General features: G+C 49.9%; 1 protein-coding gene across 7 annotated transcripts in view; it reads left to right on the top strand.

The window, feature by feature from the left end:
- The window catches only part of LOC124007420 (electrogenic sodium bicarbonate cotransporter 4-like), a 62,986-nt gene that overhangs the window by 5,014 nt on the left and 35,711 nt on the right, over nt 1-22,261 (top strand). For 4 of the 7 annotated variants that reach the window (XM_046317962.1, XM_046317961.1, XM_046317960.1 and 1 more), the window contains exons 3-12: nt 137-373; nt 10,991-11,120; nt 11,468-11,628; nt 11,870-12,025; nt 12,401-12,526; nt 14,074-14,129; nt 20,941-21,098; nt 21,299-21,386; nt 21,644-21,798; nt 21,963-22,094. In XM_046317962.1, the coding sequence (XP_046173918.1) occupies nt 137-373; nt 10,991-11,120; nt 11,468-11,628; nt 11,870-12,025; nt 12,401-12,526; nt 14,074-14,129; nt 20,941-21,098; nt 21,299-21,386; nt 21,644-21,798; nt 21,963-22,094 (1,399 nt within the window). Of the gene's footprint in view, nt 1-136; nt 374-1,063; nt 1,823-10,990; nt 11,121-11,467; nt 11,629-11,869; nt 12,026-12,400; nt 12,527-14,073; nt 14,130-20,940; nt 21,099-21,298; nt 21,387-21,643; nt 21,799-21,962; nt 22,095-22,261 lie in introns of those variants that run through there. The other 3 variants (XM_046317967.1, XM_046317964.1, XM_046317965.1) reach the window with 2 other exon arrangements.

Genomic DNA, 22,261 nt, shown 5'->3' with positions numbered 1-22,261 from the left:
TTGTCCAACGTGTGGAAGGAGCAGACGCGCATACGTTCAGTAAGTCAAGAAAAGGGATCCGGGAAAATAATGTTGTCGTGGATGTTAACCATCTCTCTGTCTCCTCCTTACTGTCTACTCTCTCTGTCTCTCTCAGAACCCCAGCCAGTGTATATTGGTGTTCCGGTAACACACGGTTACAGCAAAAGGAGACGCCGTAAACACCGCTCCCAGCGCGAACAAGAGAAACACCACACACACCGCGGCCAACACGCACACCATGAACACACACGTCACGAACACGTACACCATGACAATCACCATGACTACCAGGAACACTACAAAGAGGAGGAGGAGCAGGAACAACATGACATATTTGACCCTGACTCCACAGGTGGGCACACACGCACGCACACACACACACACAGACTTACACGTGCGGACACGCGCACTTTAAGTAGTACACACATGTGAGAAGTATATGACCAGCCACAGTTGTTGCTGTCTTGAGGAATGATCCCCTGTCATTTCCAGGCATGCTTATAACTAGCAGCAGGGTGTGTGTGTGTGTGTGTGTGTGTGTGTGTGTGTGTGTGTGTGTGTGTGTGTGTGTGTGTGTGTGTGTGTGTGTGTGTGTGTGTGTGTGTGTGTGTGTGTGTGTGTGTGTGTGTGTGTGTGTGTGTGTGTGTGTGTGTGTGTGTGTGTGTGTGCGTGTAATGAATGTGTCAAAGCATGGTTCCTGTTCCCGTGAAGACCAGCGTCTTGAAGCTGGTAAGCTGATTAGAGCTGAGGAACTCAAACCCTGGTATACCACTGGTCCTCTGTGTGTGCGTGTGTATGTGATCAAGGGGGTCCACTGCCCCAGTTCCACAGGAGAAATATGTCATGTCATTTTACTCATCAGAGTATAGATCCCCGGATGGACGGAGGCAAGGAGAAGAACCCGGACACAAAAGGGGAAGGAAGTTGATGTAGTTGTTGTGTGCACGCATGTGTGTCACAGGGTTAAGGGTACTTGAGGCTGCTGCGGTGGGTGGGTGTGCGCAGGTGCATGTGTGTGTCCATGCATGTGTGTGTGTGTGTGTGTGTGTGTCAGGGGGTGGAGAGTGCTTCAGGGTGCTGTGGGGTGTGTTGGCCTCTTAAGCCCTGGCCCTTCGCTGCTCTGGAGATTTCAGTGGATTTCTGCTTCAGATTAAAGCAGACCAAAACAACTCCACAGGAAAACAATTCCGGAGCTGGACGGAACACACAGAACAGTGTTCAGCCCTTTGGACCGCCGGGTTTCTGACTGACGACACACCATCCCACACACGGCAGAACATGGCTCACTAAACAACGAAGGCCTATTGGATAGCGAAAGGTGTTGAGGCAGAGTTGGCGCAAAGAGAAGAGCGTAAAGCTATAAGAAGAGGACGACAACGGAGCAAGGCGTTGAGAAGGGGAACGGGAGAGAGCAGGAGAGTTGTGGAGAGGAAGGAAAGAAGGAGTGTGTCCACTCTTCTCCTGGTTGTCCCGTCAGTGGAGGTCCAGCCTTGACTCCGGTATCTCTAGTTTTCTCCAGAACAAGCCAATTGTCAAACGGGAATACGGTGTCAGTGTCTCGTCTGGTACCGCGAGTCTCGTAGGTTGCTACCTCTCTGGGCTGGACGGACATTGACAGCAGCCTCCTGTAGTGTGTTGACCAATCAGCTGGTTGGGGATATCTCTCTCTCTGAGCTGCTGGGAGTACAGGTGTATAACGAAAGTCTCTGGTTGTGGTTCCAGTGGTTAGTCATGGAGGACTCTGGTTCCTCCATCACCTCCAGCATGGCCTCTCGCTGGACACTGCCTGGCTCACACACAGGTAAACAAACAAAAACAGGAAGAGAGGAGGGGAGGAGGTACAGAGAACAGGAAGAGAATGGAGGGGAGGAGGTACAGGGAACAGGAAGAGAATGGAGGGGAGGAGGTACAGAGAACAGGAAGAGAATGGAGGGGAGGAGGTACAGAGAACAGGAGGAGGAGAATGGAGGAGGAGGTACAGGAAGAGAATGGAGGGGAGGAGGTACAGAGAACAGGAAGAGAATGGAGGGGGAGGAGGTACAGAGAACAGGAAGAGAATGGAGGGGGAGGAGGTACAGAGAACAGGAAGAGAATGGAGGGGGAGGAGGTACAGAGAACAGGAAGAGAATGGAGGGGGGAGGAGGTACAGAGAACAGGAAGAGAATGGAGGGGGAGGAGGTACAGAGAACAGGAAGAGAATGGAGGAGGGGAGGAGGTACAGAGAACAGGAAGGAGAATGGAGGAGGGGAGGAGGTACAGAGAACAGGAGGAGAATGGAGGGGGGAGGAACAGAGAACAGGAGGAGAATGGAGGGGGGAGGAGGTACAGAGAACAGGAGGAGAATGGAGGGGAGGAGGTACAGAGAACAGGAAGAGAATGGAGGAGGGGAGGTACAGAGAACAGGAGGAGAATGGGGGGGTACAGAGAACAGAAGGAGAATGGAGGGGAGAAGGTACAGAGAACAGGAAGAGAATGGAGGGGAGGAGGTACAGAGAACAGGAAGAGAATGGAGGGGAGGAGGTACAGAGAACAGGAAGAGAATGGAGGGGGGAGAACAGGAGGTACAGAGAACAGGAGGAGAATGGAGGGGGGAGGTACAGAGAACAGGAAGAGAATGGAGGGGGGGAGGAGGTACAGAGAACAGGAAGAGAATGGAGGGGGGAGGGGGAGGAGGTACAGAGAACAGGAGGAGAATGGAGGGGAGGAGGAGGTACAGAGAACAGGAGGAGAATGGAGGGGGAGGAGGTACAGAGAACAGGAGGACAATGGAGGGGAGGAGGTACAGAGAACAGGAAGAGAATGGAGGGGGGAGGTACAGAGAACAGGAGGAGAATGGAGGGGAGGAGGTACAGAGAACAGGAAGAGAATGGAGGGGAGGAGGTACAGAGAACAGGAAGAGAATGGAGGGGAGGAGGAACAGGAAGAGAATACGGAGAACAGGAAGGAAGAATGGAGGGGAGGAGGTACAGAGAACAGGAGGAGAATGGAGGGGAGGAGGTACAGAGAACAGGAAGAGAATGGAGGGGGAGGAGGTACAGAGAACAGGAAGAGAATGGAGGGGGAGGAGGTACAGAGAACAGGAAGAGAATGGAGGAGGGATGTACAGAGAACAGGAAGAGAATGGAGGGGAGGAGGTACAGAGAACAGGAAGATAATGGAGGGGGGAGGAGGTACAGAGAACAGGAGGAGAATTGGAGGGGAGGAGGTACAGAGAACAGGAGGAGAATGGGGGGGAGGTACAGAGAACAGAAGGAGAATGGAGGGGGAGAAGGTACAGAGAACAGGAAGAGAATGGAGGGGAGGAGGTACAGAGAACAGGAAGAGAATGGAGGGGGAGGAGGTACAGAGAACAGGAAGAGAATGGAGGGGGGGTACAGAGAACAGGAGGAGAATGGAGGGGAGGAGGAGGTACAGAGAACAGGAGGAGAATGGAGGGGAGGGAGGGAGGAGGGAGGGGGAGGAGGTACAGAGAACAGGAGGACAATGGAGGGAGGAGGTACAGAGAACAGGAAGAGAATGGAGGGGGAGGAGGTACAGAGAACAGGAGGAGAATGGAGGGGAGGAGGTACAGAGAACAGGAAGAGAATGGAGGGGGAGGAGGTACAGAGAACAGGAAGAGAATGGAGGGGGGAGGAGGTACAGAGAACAGGAAGAGAATGGAGGGGAGAATGGAGGTACAGAGAACAGGGAGGAGAATGGAGGGGAGGAGGTACAGAGAACAGGAAGAGAATGGAGGGGGGAGGAGGTACAGAGAACAGGAAGAGAATGGAGGGGGGAGGAGGTACAGAGAACAGGAAGAGAATGGAGGAGGGGGTGTACAGAGAACAGGAAGAGAATGGAGGGGGAGGAGGTACAGAGAACAGGAAGATAATGGAGGGGGAGGAGGTACAGAGAACAGGAGGAGAATGGAGGGGAGGAGGTACAGAGAACAGAGAGGAGAGAATGGGGGGGGAGGTACAGAGAACAGAAGGAGAATGGAGGGGAGAAGGTACAGGAGAACAGGAAGAGAATGGAGGGGAGGAGGGAGGAGGTACAGAGAACAGGAAGAGAATGGAGGGGAGGAGGTACAGAGAACAGGAAGAGAATGGAGGGGGAGGAGGTACAGACAACAGGAGGAGAATGGAGGGGGAGGTACAGAGAACAGGAAGAGAATGGAGGGGGGAGGAGGTACAGAGAACAGGAAGAGAATGAGGGGGGGAGGAGGTACAGAGAACAGGAGGAGAATGGAGGGGAGGAGGAGGTACAGAGAACAGGAGGAGAATGGAGAACAGGAGGAGAATGGAGGGGGGACAGAGAAGAGAACAGGAGGAGAATGGAGGGGAGGAGGTACAGAGAACAGGAAGAGAATGGAGGGGGAGGAGGTACAGAGAACAGGAGGAGAATGGAGGGGAGGAGGTACAGAGAACAGGAAGAGAATGGAGGGGGGGGAGGTACAGAGAACAGGAAGAGAATGGAGGGGAGGAGGTACAGAGAACAGGAAGAGAATGGAGGGGAGGAGGTACAGAGAACAGGAGGAGAATGGAGGGGAGGAGGTACAGAGAACAGGAAGAGAATGGAGGGGGGGAGGAGGTACAGAGAACAGGAAGAGAATGGAGGAGGGGATGTACAGAGAACAGGAAGAGAATGGAGGGGAGGAGGTACAGAGAACAGGAAGATAATGGAGGGGAGGAGGTACAGAGAACAGGAGGAGAATTGAGGGGAGGAGGTACAGAGAACAGGAGGAGAATGGAGGGGGGAGGAGGTACAGAGAACAGGAGGAGAATGGAGGGGAGGAGGTACAGAGAACAGGAAGAGAATGGAGGGGAGGAAGTACAGAGAACAGGAAGAGAATGGAGGGGGGGGTACAGAGAACAGGAAGAGAATGGAGGGGAGGAGGTACAGAGAAGAGGAAGATAATGGAGGGGAGGAGGTACAGAGAACAGGAGGAGAATTGAGGGGAGGAGGTACAGAGAACAGGAGGAGAATGGAGGGGGGGGAGGAGGTACAGAGAACAGGAGGAGAATGGAGGGGGGGAGGTACAGAGAACAGGAGGAGAATGGAGGGGGGAGGAGGTACAGAGAACAGGAGGAGAATGGAGGGGAGGAGATACAGAGAACAGGAGGAGAATGGAGGGGAGGAGGTACAGAGAACAGGAGGAGAATGGAGGGGAGGAGGTACAGAGAACAGGAGGAGAATGGAGGGGGGAGGAGGTACAGAGAACAGGAGGAGAATGGAGGGGAGGAGATACAGAGAACAGGAGGAGAATGGAGGGGGAGGAGATACAGAGAACAGGAGGAGAATGGAGGGGGGAGGAGGTACAGAGAACAGGAAATGGAGAGAATGGAGGAGGGAGGAGGGGAGGTACAGAGAACAGGAAGAGAATGGAGGGGGGGAGGAGGTACAGAGAACAGGAAGAGAATGGAGGAGGGATGTACAGAGAACAGGAAGAGAATGGAGGGGAGGAGGTACAGAGAACAGGAAGATAATGGAGGGGAGGAGGTACAGAGAACAGGAGGAGAATGGAGGGGAGGAGGTACAGAGAACAGGAGGAGAATGGAGGGGGAGGAGGTACAGAGAACAGGAGGAGAATGGAGGGGAGGAGGCACAGAGAACAGGAAGAGAATGGAGGGGGGGTACAGACAGAGAACAGGAGGAGAATGGAGGGGGGAGGAGGTACAGAGAACAGGAGGAGAATGGAGGGGGAGGAGATACAGAGAACAGGAGGAGAATGGAGGGGGAGGAGGTACAGAGAACAGGAGGAGAATGGAGAATGGAGGGAGGAGGAGGTACAGAGAACAGGAGGAGAATGGAGGGGGGTAGATACAGAGAACAGGAGGAGAATGGAGGGGAGGAGATACAGAGAACAGGAGGAGAATGGAGGGGGAGGAGGTACAGAGAACAGGAGGAGAATGGAGGGGGAGAGGAGGAGAATACAGAGAACAGGAAGAGAATGGAGGAGGGGGGAGGAGATACAGAGAACAGGAGGAGAATGGAGGGGAGGAGATACAGAGAACAGGAGGAGAATGGAGGAGGGGAGGAGATACAGAGAACAGGAGGAGAATGGAGGGTGGGAGGAGGTACAGAGAACAGGAAGAGAATGGAGGGGAGGAGGTACAGAGAACAGGAGGAGAATGGAGGGGGGGGAGGAGGTACAGAGAGAACAGGAGGAGAATGGAGGGGAGGAGGCACAGAGAACAGGAAGAGAATGGAGGGGGGGTACAGAGAACAGGAGGAGAATGGAGGGGGAGGAGGTACAGAGAACAGGAGGAGAATGGAGGGGAGGAGATACAGAGAACAGGAGGAGAATGGAGGGAGGGAGGTACAGAGAACAGGAGGAGAATGGAGGGGGAGGTACAGAGAACAGGAGGAGAATGGAGGGGGAGGTACAGAGAACAGGAGGAGATACAGAGAACAGGAGGAGAATGGAGGGGAGGAGATACAGAGAACAGGAGGAGAATGGAGGGGAGGAGATACAGAGAACAGGAGGAGAATGGAGGGGGGAGGAGGTACAGAGAACAGGAAGAGAATGGAGGAGGGGAGGAGATACAGAGAACAGGAGGAGAATGGAGGGGAGGAGATACAGAGAACAGGAGGAGAATGGAGGAGGGGAGGAGATACAGAGAACAGGAGGAGAATGGAGGGTGGGAGGAGGTACAGAGAACAGGAAGAGAATGGAGGAGGGGAGGAGGTACAGAGAACAGGAGGAGAATGGAGGAGGGGAGGAGATACAGAGAACAGGAGGAGAATGGAGGGGGGAGATACAGAGAACAGGAGGAGAATGGAGGGGAGGAGATACAAAGAACAGGAGGAGAATGGAGGGGACAGCTCGATCTTAATATTTATTTGCTTTCTTATTGTAACAATGTAGTTTGTGTCATTGCTGTGTAGTAAGACTTGGTTGAGTCTTGGTTCTTATTTGGGTGTATTTCAGGGGTGACTTGTCAGGTGTTTGGTCACCGTCGACCACGTTGGAACTGATTTCAATGAATGACGTTGAAAGACGACCTCGTCACTGTCACATGGGCGTGGTCACTGTCACATGGGCGTGGTCACTGTCACATGGGCGTCGTCACTGTCACATGGGCGTCGTCACTGTCACATGGGCATCGTCACTGTCACATGGGCGTGGTCACTGTCACATGGGCGTCGTCACTGTCACATGGGCATCGTCACTGTCACATGGGCGTCGTCACTGTCACATGGGCGTCGTCACTGTCACATGGGCGTGGTCACTGTCACATGGGCGTCGTCACTGTCACATGGGCGAGAACACTGTCACATGGGCGTGGTCACTGTCACATGGGCGTGGTCACTGTCACATGGGCGTGGTCACTGTCACATGGGCGTGGTCACTGTCACATGGGCGTGGTCACTGTCGCATGGGCGTGGTCACTGTCACATGGGCGTGGTCACTGTCACATGGGCGTGGTCACTGTCACATGGGCGTGGTCACTGTCACATGGGCATCGTCACTGTCACATGGGCATCGTCACTGTCACATGGGCGTGGTCACTGTCACATGGGCGTGGTCACTGTCACATGGGCGTGGTCACTGTCACATGGGCGTGGTCACTGTCACATGGGCGTGGTCACTGTCACATGGGCGTCGTCACTGTCACATGGGCGTGGCATTGGGAATGTCCTATTGAGGCCTGCGTTTCTCAACCTCTAGTCTTTGGACCAGCACCGGTCCCCGGGATGTTACTGAGCGGTCCCTTCGGGTAGACTGAACACAGATTCAAACTATCACGCAAGAACTAATCTAAGGTGAAGAGCCATAGCACGGTGTCTGTTTTGTCTTTGACTGGTGTCTGAGGTCAAGAGCAGGCCACTCGCCTCAGTGCTCTCCGAAGGACCAGTCTGTCTCTGTCTGCCCTCTCTCTCTTTCTCCAATTCACTCTGGGTTTTTCTCCTCTCGCTCTCTTCTTTGTGAACTATATTTGATTTTCACTTTGTTCTTAAATATGGGCCTCGAGGTCTGCATGTCTGTCCTCACCCACTGGGCATGGACGTCAATTCAACATCTATTCCAGATTGGCTCCATGTCATTTTATTGAAATGACATGGAAACAACGCTGAGTCAAGCGGGCAGTAATCTCTTAGGAACAGGACCTTTCCATGTGTTCACGCTGGCTAACTCTTGACCCGTGCTGGGCAGTGCTCTTAGGAACAGGACCTTTCCATGTGTTCACGCTGGCTAACTCTTGACCCGTGCTGGGCAGTGCTCTTAGGAGTGCTCTTACAGGACCTTTCCATGTGTTCACGCTGGCTAACTCTTGACCCGTGCTGGGCAGTGCTCTTAGGAACAGGACCTTTCCATGTGTTCACGCTGGCTAACTCTTGACCCGTGCTGGGCAGTGCTCTTAGGAACAGGACCTTTCCATGTGTTCACGCTGGCTAACTCTTGACCCGTGCTGGGCAGTGCTCTTAGGAACAGGACCTTTCCATGTGTTCACGCTGGCTAACTCTTGACCCGTGCTGGGCAGTTCTCTTAGGAACAGGACCTTTCCATGTGTTCACGCTGGCTAACCCTTGACCCGTGCTGGGCAGTGCTCTTAGGAACAGGACCTTTCCATGTGTTCACGCTGGCTAACTCTTGACCCGTGCTGGGCAGTGCTCTTAGGAACAGGACCTTTCCATGTGTTCACGCTGGCTAACTCTTGACCCGTGCTGGGCAGTGCTCTTAGGAACAGGACCTTTCCATGTGTTCACGCTGGCTAACTCTTGACCCGTGCTGGGCAGTGCTCATGTGTTCACACTGGCTAACTCTTGACCCGTGCTGGGCAGTGCTCTTAGGAACAGGACCTTTCCATGTGTTCACGCTGGCTAACTCTTGACCCGTGCTGGGCAGTGCTCTTAGAAACAGGACCTTTCCATGTGTTCACGCTGGCTAACTCTTGACCCGTGCTGGGCAGTGCTCTTAGGAACAGGACCTTTCCATGTGTTCACTTTAACTCTTGACCCGTGCTGGGCAGTGCTCTTAAAACAGGACCTTTCCATGTGTTCACGCTGGCTAACTCTTGACCCGTGCTGGGCAGTGCTCTTAGGAACAGGACCTTTCCATGTGTTCACGCTGGCTAACTCTTGACCCGTGCTGGGCAGTGCTCTTAGGAACAGGACCTTTCCATGTGTTCACGCTGGCTAACTCTTGACCCGTGCTGGGCAGTAATCTCTTAGGAACAGGACCTTTCCATGTGTTCACGCTGGCTAACTCTTGACCCGTGCTGGGCAGTAATCTCTTAGGAACAGGACCTTTCCATGTGTTCACGCTGGCTAACTCTTGACCCGTGCTGGGCAGTGCTCTTAGGAACAGGACCTTTCCATGTGTTCACGCTGGCTAACTCTTGACCCGTGCTGGGCAGTAATCTCTTAGGAACAGGACCTTTCCATGTGTTCACGCTGGCTAACTCTTGACCCGTGCTGGGCAGTGCTCTTAGGAACAGGACCTTTCCATGTGTTCACGCTGGCTAACTCTTGACCCGTGCTGGGCAGTAATCTCTTAGGAACAGGACCTTTCCATGTGTTCACGCTGGCTAACTCTTGACCCGTGCTGGGCAGTGCTCTTAGGAACAGGACCTTTCCATGTGTTCATGCTGGCTAACTCTTGACCCGTGCTGGGCAGTGCTCTTAGGAACAGGACCTTTCCATGTGTTCACGCTGGCTAACTCTTGACCCGTGCTGGGCAGTGCTCTTAGGAACAGGACCTTTCCATGTGTTCACGCTGGCTAACTCTTGACCCGTGCTGGGCAGTAATCTCTTAGGAACAGGACCTTTCCATGTGTTCACGCTGGCTAACTCTTGACCCGTGCTGGGCAGTGCTCTTAGGAACAGGACCTTTCCATGTGTTCATGCTGGCTAACTCTTGACCCGTGCTGGGCAGTGCTCTTAGGAACAGGACCTTTCCATGTGTTCACGCTGGCTAACTCTTGACCCGTGCTGGGCAGTGCTCTTAGGAACAGGACCTTTCCATGTGTTCACGCTGGCTAACTCTTGACCCGTGCTGGGCAGTGCTCTTAGGAACAGGACCTTTCCATGTGTTCATGCTGGCTAACTCTTGACCCGTGCTGGGCAGTGCTCTTAGGAACAGGACCTTTCCATGTGTTCACGCTGGCTAACTCTTGACCCGTGCTGGGCAGTGCTCTTAGGAACAGGACCTTTCCATGTGTTCACGCTGGCTAACTCTTGACCCGTGCTGGGCAGTGCTCTTAGGAACAGGACCTTTCCATGTGTTCACGCTGGCTAACTCTTGACCCGTGCTGGGCAGTGCTCTTAGGCAGTGTGCTGCTTAGCTTAGCTACCCAGTGACGAGAGGAAGGTTATTCATTGGCTGTTACTCATGTGCTGTATAGAGGGGTGCAGGGACTCTGTGACTCTGTGACTGACGGGGTGGAGGGGGGGGGTTAAAGATTAGAGGTGTTGTTTTAGGTTAAGGGTCGAAGGGAACTCACACAGGATCAAAGCAAGCTACATTAGGACACCCGGGAGCGGAGCCACACACACACACACACACACACACACACACACACACACACACACACACACACACACACACACACACACACACACACACACACACACACACACACACACACACAGTGGTGTGATGGCAGTGTGATTAGAACCCTGAGGCTAGGAGCATGTTAATGAACTTTGATCCACCGCCAGGAGATTCTGAGAGTCCCGGGTTGGTCGTACTACAGTTTTTCCAGTCCTATTCAGTTACAGTTGCAGGCTGAACATTTCAAAAGGGTTCCTAATAGTTCCAAATTAGCAAATAAATTAACACACGCGTTCTTTTAAGACTTCTGATAACCTGATGCCCTAGTTTAGTACACGTTCAGTACTGTCAATCGGCCGTACATCCTAGTGGAATATCTTATACAGTTCTCACACACACTGTTAGCAAATGTGTTTGATGCCTAGATACGTGCGTGTTTGAATTCTATTTCTGCAGCTTGATATTTCCTCTCTCGTGAACTCCCTTTCCCAGTGTCCCCGGCGGCGGAGAGGCTGCGCTACATCCTGGGTGAAGATGACGACATGCCGACGCCCACTCTGTTTACGGAGATGGACACGCTGCAACACGATGGAGACGAGATGGAGTGGAAAGAGTCTGCTAGGTACACACACACACACACACACACACACACACACACACACACACACACACACACACACACACACACACACACACACACACACACACACACACACACACACACACACACACACACCTCAACCATTTGTGTGTGTCCACCCTGGAGTGTGTGCCCTCATTAGTTTGAGATTGTAGGGGGCTTTAGTTGGGATTTAGGGGGAGGTGTTGGTAGGGAACCTGTAGATAGTTTCATTAGAAGAGTGTTAGCAGCAAAGCCCTACGGTAGTGTCACAGAGCTGGGGTCGGTCCACCCTGCCTTAATAACCAGACATCGAAAGGCTTCATGGGGCTTCTCTCCTTCCTCTCCAGGTGGGTGAAGTTTGAGGAGAAGGTGGAGGAGGGAGGAGAGAGGTGGAGTAAGCCCCATGTGTCCACCCTGACCCTCCACAGTCTGTTTGAGCTGAGGACCTGCATCCAGACTGGCAGTGTACTGCTGGATCTGGAGGGATACTCCCTGCCACAGATAGTGGGTGAGTGTGTATGTGTGACCCAGACCATGGCCCATTCCCAAATCAAGCCCTAGTCGTCCCTATGCCCTGTGCACTTCTGGAGACTCAAACGATTTTTATAGGTGTAAGCAATATGGTTCAAATCCATCTTGCCCTCTGATTGGCCGGTTGGAAGTGCATAAGGAAGTGGACAGGGGCTATGGGTCGACTTGGGATTGAGCACAACTGACTCTTGAACTCTCACCCTGACCTCTGACCCCAGATGACATCGTGGACCGCCAGGTGGCAGACGGTCTGATTGGTCCAGAACTGAGGGAGAAGGTCAGCTTTGTGTTGCTACGGAAACATCGCCACCAGCATAAGAAACCCATCCACCTCTCGCTAGCCGACATGGGCAAATCAAACAATTCCCCCACCTGTGAGTGTGTGTGTGTGTGTGTGTGTGTGTGTGTGTGTGTGTGTGTGTGTGTGTGTGTGTGTGTGTGTGTGTGTGTGTGTGTGTGTGTGTGTGTGTGTGTGTGTGTGTGTGTGTGTGTGTGTGTGTTGTGTTCTCTTGTTGATTTTCATCTCTGTCGTAGTATCATGCTGATTTGACTCATACAGCAATAACATTTTCTCTCTCCTCTTTTCACAAACTGCCTCACCGTCTCTCCTCTGTTTACTCTCTTCTCATTCCCCTCCGCCTTTTCCTCCTCTTCTCTCTCATTCTCCCCCCTCATGTGTCTCCCCCCTCCCTTTTTCTCTCTCCCCCTCTCCTCCCTCCCTCTGTCTCTCTCTCTCACTCTCTCTCTAGGCCGTAGTCCCCAGTCTGTTCATAATGTCAGTCGTAGTAACGTCAGTCGCTTTCCTAGTTCAGCCTCTGGCCTCCATCACTCCACAGAGGACTTACGAGCCAAGTCAGGCAGCCTTGGCCGCCTGCGTGAGTCTACACACACGCACATACTCAAGCGCACAGACACATAGACACGCTATCAACCTCATAACCTCATAGAGACGTGTGTTTGTAATTCACATATCTAACCTCATAGAGATGTGTGTTTGTAATTCACTATCTAACCTCATAGAGATGTGTGTTTGTAATTCCTATCTAACCTCATAGAGACGTGTGTTTGTAATTCAATCTAACCTCATAGAGACGTGTGTTTGTAATTCACCTAACCTCATAGAGATGCACAGGCACACACATAACCTTCTAGAGACGTGTGTTTGTAATTATAACTCAATTCCTCTACCTCATAGAGACATAGACACACGTGTATACATGCAAACTAACATTCTTTCACCTTCTTTCCTGTCTCTGACGGCTAACCTCATAGAGACGTGTGTTTGTAATTCACATATCTAACCTCATAACCTCATAGAGACGTGTGTTTGTAATTCACATATCTAACCTCATAACCTCATAGAGACGTGTGTTTGTAATTCACATATCTAACCTCATAACCTCATAGAGATGTGTGTTTGTAATTCACATATCTAACCTCATAGAGACGTGTGTTTGTAATTCACATATCTAACCTCATAACCTCATAGAGACGTGTGTTTGTAATTCACATATCTAACCTCATAACCTCATAGAGACGTGTGTTTGTAATTCACATATCTAACCTCATAACCTCATAGAGACGTGTGTTTGTAATTCACATATCTAACCTCATAACCTCATAGAGACGTGTGTTTGTAATTCACATATCTAACCTCATAACCTCATAGAGACGTGTGTTTGTAATTCACATATCTAACCTCATAGAGACGTGTGTTTGTAATTCACATATCTAACCTCATAACCTCATAATTCACATATCTAACCTCATAGAGACGTGTGTTTGTAATTCACATATCTAACCTCATAACCTCATAGAGACGTGTGTTGGTAATTCACATATCTAACCTCATAGAGATGTGTGTGTGATTTCAGTGTGCTAGTTTTTGGTCACACTGTATTTTGGAGAGCTCCTAATACACTGTAGTCTCTTGAGCCAGACAGCTTACCAAATACACAGTGGGTCCATTTTTGTGTGTGTGGGGGGGTGTATGTTCCGGTTCTTTCTCTGCTAATTAATTTGTCCCTAAATCATAAATCAGCTTTTGGGGGGAATGATCCATTAGATGTAATCGGCCGTTGAAACAATCAGGCGAGCTCTGCTCACACACCCCCAAGCCATCTACAGTGCCACAGAAAGATGCATTCACACTATACCTATAGCTGGTATTTGCCTATAAAGATGGGTTGGAGACGACTGCTGCAACTTCCAAACTGAAAAATGACACTACACAAACTCTCGACCGGTGAATACGCTGAGGAGACTGCTAACTCCACGTCTAGTTAACTCAGACTGCCACCCACCGAAGTCATTCATTGGTGTCAATAGGGGAATCGTGTGGGCATATTATTGTGCATGCGAGTTTGTGCGGAGTGCAATAGAAAGTGGCGTGTGTCTACTTGTTTTTCATATGATGTTTCAGATCCCGCGCAAAGCCGAAGCATGAACGACATTTCAGACAAGCCAAGCACCGACCAGGTAACGCCAAAGATCATTGTTCTGTGTGTGTGTGTGTGTGTGTGTGTGTGTGTGTGTGTGTGTGTGTGTGTGTGTGTGTGTGTGTGTGTGTGTGTGTGTGTGTGTGTGTGTGTGTGTGTGTGTGTGTGTGTGTGTGTGTGTGTGTGTGTGTGTGTGATGATGGAAAAGTTATTACATTGCATAACCCTAAGCTCCTGTTGTTCGTCTCGGCTTAATTGTTTGGGTGCGTCCACCCGTCAAAAATGAGAGAGAGAGAGAGGGAGAGCAGGATAAAGAATAGTACTGTTCTCATGGGAGTCACTTGCCTTTCCTTTCGACGTGGGCCAAAGGACAGATTTGGGTATTATTGTTTAGCTGTGGATGGAGATGGTGTGTGTGAGGGGCACGCTGAGAATGTGTAGGGGGTCAATGCCCACCCTGACAGAGTTCGGGAGACTTCAAAGCCACACACATAGAGTACACCATCTGAGTCCACTTGAATGATTTACTCCCTCATACGGTGGCCTGATAACCAGTATTGGGGGAGTAACAGATTACAAAAATAAAGGGTCAATGTGATCCGTTACGTTACCAGCACAAATATTGTAATCGGATTATAAATACTTTTGAGGATTACTTTTACTTCCCAAAGGATGTTTGAGCGGGAAGAACATCTCCGACACCTTTCTGTTGTCTCAATGACATTCAGGTCAGCATTGAAAGAAAGTGCAAGTTTAAGTTTGCCACCAACCTCCTGTGTATTGTAGATGTGTTGTAGTTGTGGGTAATCATGTGTAATGTTTCAAACCAGCAGCCCAGCAACTGTATGTAAATGGCTTTAATATTACTGGACCACAGGAAGAGTAGCAGCTTCTGGGGATCCATAATAAAACAGAAATAATAAAATACAAACACAAATGACCCACCCCATGAGAACCCAAAATATACGCTTGTTTTTCTCCAATGTTTGTAAACGTTGCCAATCCCATTGCTGGGATTTTTGACCAAAACAGAGGCGGGTGCCGGCTTTGTTATTGATGGAACTGTGAAGCTGCATATTATCTAGATATCAAAAGTGTCACCAACAAAAAGGTAAACAACAGGCCGATAGCAAATGTCATCCATTTTTCATATGTAAATATAACTTTTCAGTAGAGCTCAAAGCATGCAATTCCATGAGCGCAGCATTTATTTTTCAACTCAAATCAATGATCCCAATCAGTCCTCCTTGACAACAAAATCATAAACAACAGAGTAGGGCTGGCTAATAAGTGTTAATCTTCAGTAAAACAATATGGCTAATCTATACTTCCAAGTCATATTCGTGAAGATCAAGGTGTATTAAATGGAATGACTGGAATTCTGACAGACTTTGAATATAACGATATAACCCAATCGTATTATTATCTGTAGTAGAACGAATGGGTTAGACGAAGCCTACAAAAACAACCTATAAAGGAAAATGCAATATCCATTCATGGCAAGTTAGGTGAACTGATTTATCCTGGAATAGATTGGTTGTCACGCCCTGACCATAGAGAGCCCTTGTTTCTCTACGGTGTAGTAAGTCAGGGCGTGACTGGGGGTATTCTAGTTTATTTTTCTATGTTGGTGATTTGTATGATTCCCAATTAGAGGCAGCTGGTAATCGTTGTCTCTAATTGGGGATCATGTTTAGATAGCACTTTTCCCACCTGTGTTTGTGGGATATTGTTTTGTGCATGTGCACCACATGAGAGAGAGAGAGTTTCGTTGTTAGTTTATTGATTTATTTGTTTTGTCTTTGCTCAGTTTCACTTTATAATAAATATGTGGAACTCAACATCCGCTGCGCCTTGGTCCGTCTCTCCTCACCTACGTGACAGAATATCCCACACACCAAGGACCAAGCAGCGTGCTACGATGGGGAAAATAAGTTGGACCTGGGAAGAAATAATGGAAGGACAGGAGATCCTTCCTTGGCAGGAGTCACAGAGGACGCAAGGAGGACAGCGACGACGGCGAGATTCGTGGCCACAAAAAAAGCCCCAAAAAACAGCCTGAAAATATTTTGGGGGGGACAAGGGGTGGTCGGTGGAGCCGAGGAGTGAACCAGAGCCAGTCTGGGAGAAGAGGGAGAAACTGGAGGAGAGTGAACGGAGAGAGTCAGAGACCGTCAGTGAGTGGATGGAGATATTGGAGGAGAAAGAACGGAGAGAGTTGTTGAGTTGGTGGAGGACGACATTTGCATGACATTTGCCCTAAGGAGCGTGTTATCAGTTGAATGCCACGTAAGTCAGCTCTCCGTACTCGTCCTGAGGAGCGGGCTATCAGTCTGGTAAAATCTGTGCCGGCTCCACGCACCAGGTCTCCAGTATGCCTTCCCAGCCCTGTACATCCTGTGCCAGCTCTCCAAACTCGCCTTGAGGAGCGTGTTATTGTCCGGTATCATTTATGCCGGATATATATGCATCAGGTCTCCAGTGCGCCTTCACAGCCCAGTACATCCTGTTCCAGCTCCTCGCACTTGCCGTGTGAAGTGTGTCATCGAACTGGTACAATTGATGCCAGCTCCACGCACTAGGCCTTCAGTACGCCTCCACAGCCCAGTACGTCCTGTGCCAGCTCCACGCACTAGGCCTTCAGTGCGCCTTCCCAGTCCGGTGCATCCTGTGCCAGCTCCACGCACTAGGCCTTCAGTACGCCTCCACAGCCCAGTACGTCCTGTGCCAGCTCCACGCACTAGGCCTTCAGTGCGCCTTCCCAGTCCGGTGCATCCTGTGCCAGCTCCACGCACTAGGCCTTCAGTGCGCCTTCCCAGTTCGGTAAATCCTGTGCCTGCTCCTCACACTCGCCCTGAAGAGCGTGTCACCAGTCCGGTGCCAACTGTGTCTCCTCCTCGCACATGCCCTAAAGTTCGTGTCACCAGCCCGGTACCACCTGTGCCGGCTCCACGCATCAGGCCTCCAGTGCACCTCCTGTCCTGTGCCAGTTCCACGCACTCGCTCTGAAGTGTGTGTCACCATTCCAGTGACACCTGTACCGGCTCCACGTACAGGCCTCCAGTGCGTATTTACAGTCCAGAGCCGCCAGTGAGGGTTCAGTCCAGAGCTTCCAGCGATGGTCCACAGTCCAGAGCTTCCGGCGACGGTTCCCAGTCCAGAGCTTCCGGCGACGGTTCCCAGTCCAGAGCTTCCGGCGACGGTTCCCAGTCCAGAGCTTCCGGCGACGGTTCCCAGTCCAGAGCTTCCACCGATGGTTCACAGTGCAAAGCTTCCGGCGACGGTTCCCAGTCCAGAGCTTCCACCGATGGTTCACAGTGCAGAGCTTCCGGCGACGGTTCCCAGTCCAGAGCTTCCACCGATGGTTCACAGTGCAGAGCTTCCGGCGACGGTTCCCAGTCCAGAGCTTCCGGCGACGGTTCCCAGTCCAGAGCCTCCGGCGATGATAAACAGTCCAGAGCTTCCGGCGACGGTTCCCAGTCCAGAGCTTCCGGCGACGGTCCACCGTCCCGGAACCTCCTGCGACGGTCCACGGACCGGAACCTCCTGCGACGGTCCACGGTCCGGAACCTCCTGCGACGGTCCACGGTCCAGAATCTCCTGCGACGGTCCACGGTCACGCCCTTGTTTCTCTATGGTGTAGTAGGTCAGGGCGTGACTGGGGTATTCTCGTTTATTATTTCTATGTGGTGTTGTAGTTTATTTTTCTATGTTGGTGATTTGTATGATTCCCAAATAGAGGCAGCTGGTAATCGTCTCTAATTGGGGATCATGTTTAGGTAGCATTTTTCCCACCTGTGTTTGTGGGATATTGTTTTGTGCATGTGCACCACGTAGTCACGTTTCGTTGTCAGTTTATTGATTTATTTGTTTTGTTCTTGTTAAGTTTCACTTTATAATAAATATGTGGAACTCAACATCCGCTGCGCCTTTGTCCGTCTCTCCTCACCTACGTGACATTGGTAATATTAATTTCTGTCTTCTAATGCATCTTAACGGGAAAGTAATCTAAATGTAACTGAAAACAATTCAAAGGTTACATTACTAATTACAACTGAACTATACTGAACAAAAATATAAACACAACATGCAACAATTTTATCAATTTTTACTATGAGTTAAAACTATGAGTTTTACTATGAGTTACAGTTCATATAAGGAAATCAGTCAAATGAAATAAATTAATTAGGCCCTGATCTATGGATTTCACATGACTGGGCAGGGGCACAGCCATGGTTGGGACTTGGAGAGCATAGGCCCACCCACTTGGGAGCCAGGCCCATCCACTGGGGAGCCAGGTCTAGCTAATCAGAATGAGTTTTTCCCCACAAAAGGGCTTTATTACAAACAGTCCTCAGTTTCATCAGCTGTCCGGGTGGCTGGTCTCAGACGATCCAGCAGGTGAAGAAGCCGGATGTGGAGATTCTGGGCTGGCAAGGAAACATAAGGTCTGCGGTTGTGAGGCCGGTTGTACATACTGCCAAATTCTCTAAAACAACATTGGAGATGTTAGACTTGCCAATTGCAGTCAGCATGCCAATTGCACACTCTCTCAACTTGAGACATCTGTGGCATTGTGTTGTGTGACAAAACTGCACATTTTAGAGAGGCCTTTTATTGTCCCCAGCACAAGGTGCACCTGTGTGATGATCATGCTGTTTAATCAGATTCTTGATATGAAACACTTATCAGGTGGATGGATTATCTTGGCAAAGGAAAAATGCTCCCTATCACTACTAGGGATGTAAACGAATTTGCCCACACAATTTGAGAGAAATAAGCTTTTTGTGAGTATGTAAAATTAATGAGATCTTTTATTTCAGCTCATGGAACATGGGACCAACACTTTACATGTTGCATTTTACATTTTTGTTCAGTATAGTAACTGTAACAGATTACATTTAGAAAGTAACTTAGCTAGCCCCGTTAACTTTGAACTGCCTGCCACACACACACACAAACACACATCCATGTCCTCATATTCAAACTTCTGTACATGTAGGAGCTTTGACAGCCCGGCTTTAACCAGCACCTGACTAGGTCACAGAGAGAGAAAGGGGGAGGTATTCCTTGAAGTAGACTGTTATACTGAATAGGGGTATTGTTGACGTCATGTTTCTTGGCAGTGAATTACGACCAGAGAACACTCTTAGCAAGAAGGATTCCAAAAGGGTTCTTCGGCAATCACTTTAACCCTTTGAATAACCCTTTTTGGGTTCCATGTAGAACCTTCTGTGAAAAGGGTTCCACCCAAATGGGTTCTACCTGTAACCCAAAATGGTTATTCAAAGGGTTCTCAAGTGGGGACAGCTGAAGAAGCCTTTTAGGCACTAGATAGAACCTTCTTTTCTAAACGTTTGTAGGTCACAGAGACCGAGAGATGGGGAGGGAGAGACGTAGAGAGAGAGAAGTGTTAGAGGTGGGGAGAGATGTATAGCAAGAGAGAGCGAGGGGATAGAGAGAGGGGATAGAGGTAGAGAGAGGGGGGAGAGAGATATAAAGAGAGGCAAGATAGTGAGTTGACTCTGAAAGTTACACTAAAAGATTGGCAGGTGATTTTGACCTAAGCACCAACCACTCCACTTCCACGTGTTACTGGGAGGTAGGAGCGAGGCACGTTTACCGCATTGAGAGTTGAGCTTTGTGTGATTTTTGTATCAGTAAAGTATGCAGCAGTATGGATTGGCCAATGGTGTGTGTGTGTGTGTGTGTGTGTGTGTGTGTGTGTGTGTGTGTGTGTGTGTGTGTGTGTGTGTGTGTGTGTGTGTGTGTGTGTGTGTGTGTGTGTGTGTGTGTGTGTGTGTGTGTGTGTGTGTGTGTGTGTGTGTGTGTGTGTGTGTGTGTGAATATTGAGCTACAGTACCGTGTGTGTGTGTGTGTGTGTGTGTGTGTGTGTGTGTGTGTGTGTGTGTGTGTGTGTGTGTGTGTGTGTGTGTGTGTGTGTGTGTGTGTGTGTGTGTGTGTGTGCCTCGTGTCCTATGCAGTGAGTGATCAGCTATCGGTTAGATATCAACACTGACATAATAATGACAGAACTTCAGCCGTATGACATTACAGTAAAACACGCCTTTACATTTTAAATGCTGTTCCTACGTGCTTTATTCGTGCACTATAATAGACTGTATTTTGGATACAAATAGCCTTCATTGGGTTATTGAAATGCCCCATAATTCAATTCGCAATGATTGGTCATCCGCTAAGAAAAGTCTGCCAAAACTTAAAACCGACATCAACATGAAGAAGTCAACATACAAGTGTAAATAAAAACAAACATGAATAAGTTATGAATTGTGCTACTATAACGCCCATGACGGCACAAACACGTCTCGTAAATGTAAATGTTTTTGTTTGGTTAGCTTTTGGAAACGTTGGCTAGCGCATTCCAACTTCCCCTGACATCACACTTGTAGTTTTTGATTTACCTGATATCATCGGATGGATGTCAGCAGATGCCTTCTCTTCTAACCAAGATATGAAATGCAATGACAATTGACTGTAGGGCATATAAACCACACACAACAGATGCCGGTGGTTCCGTGATGACTGAAAACACAACCGTGGGACGAACGAGTGACAAATTTCTGGGCAAAGGCGGTCCATTTTAAAATGAATGAATTCTTCCTTTGCCCTGCAAGTGTCAACTCATCATAAGTCATGACACGTCATCCGAAGTGTCCACTTAATTTGAGACCTGAGGGGAGAGCGCGTGTCTTTTACGTGTTTGGAATGCAGCCCTGGTTTCTCTTTGGTCTCTAAATACATCTCTCATGTTCCTCTGCCACCTCTCTCTCCATTTCCTCTCTCTCTCTTTCTCATCCTGCTTCCTACCCCCCCCCCCCCCCTCCCCCTAGATGAAAAACAAGTTCATGAAGAAGATACCTCGTGATGCAGAGGCGTCCAACGTTCTGATTGGAGAAGTGGACTTCCTGGATAAACCATTTGTAGCTTTCGTACGTCTGGCCCAAGCTACCACACTGGGAGGCCTGACCGAGGTCCCCGTACCTACCAGGTGTGTGTGTGTGTGTGTGTGTGTGTGTGTGTGTGTGTGTGTGTGTGTGTGTGTGTGTGTGTGTGTGTGTGTGTGTGTGTGTGTGTGTGTGTGTGTGTGTGTGTGTGTGTGTGTGTGTGTGTGTGTGTGTGTGTGTGTGTGTGTGTGTGTGTGTGTCTCCTGCTGCTCTACAGCTGTGTTAACCCCGTGTCTCCTGGCAGGTTTCTGTTTGTCTTGCTGGGTCCTCATGGCAAAGGCAAGTCCTACAACGAGATTGGCCGAGCTATCGCCACGCTCATGGTGGATGACGTAAGAATGAGCAAAAAAAACTAACAATGAGGGACAAACGTTTTTATTGATTGTTGTCATTTATAAAAAATAAAAAAATATATAACCTCAAGATATTCAGTGGATATGTTACCTTACGCACTCAGTCAGTATGTTACAGACAGGGTTCTGCAGTTCAACTCTGACCTCTTTATTTTACACACACACACACACACACACACACACACACACACACAATCATGTGCCATGTATAACAGTGTGCTCTGCTGTCCTGTCAGTTGTTCAGTGACGTTGCGTATAAAGCCCGGGACCGGGACGACCTGATCGCGGGGATTGATGAGTTTCTGGATGAGGTCATCGTTCTGCCCCCAGGGGAGTGGGACCCCAAAATACGCATTGAGCCCCCCAAGAAGGTCCCCTCTGCTGACATGAGGTATAAACTGTATGTATTTAGTGACTGACTGATCAATTGAAACATTGAATTAAGTTTCGTTTATTTGGATCCCTGTTAGATGTCGTATAAGCAGCAGCTATTCTTCCTGGGTTAGTTCGTCTGTTAGTTTGTCCAAACTCAACACTGAACCCCCCCCCAAAAAGGAAGTCTGTGCTGAACCTGAATGAGCTAGGCCAGGTGAACGGGACCGGGACAGCTGGGGGGCCAGGAGGAGGAGAGGACGAGGAGATGCCCATCCCCCACGAACTGGGAGAGGAACTGCAATTCACTGGCAGGTATGGGAGTGCTGGGAGGTTTCCTTTCCTATAATTGTATCTCCAGACCCCCAAAGCAGCATGCAGGCACTCTGGCATCACAATTGTCATTTGAAACCAATAAAAAACATTTTAAGCAGGGGCCAATAGAACTAGCCGGGGGGGTGCTTACCTGTGTGTGTGTGTGT

This window comes from Oncorhynchus gorbuscha, linkage group LG20 (genome assembly GCF_021184085.1).
Source record: "Oncorhynchus gorbuscha isolate QuinsamMale2020 ecotype Even-year linkage group LG20, OgorEven_v1.0, whole genome shotgun sequence".
Lineage (NCBI taxonomy): Eukaryota > Metazoa > Chordata > Actinopteri > Salmoniformes > Salmonidae > Oncorhynchus > Oncorhynchus gorbuscha.
The sequence above is the reverse complement of the archived record's forward strand: the minus strand, read 5'-3'. Positions and strand labels throughout refer to the sequence as shown.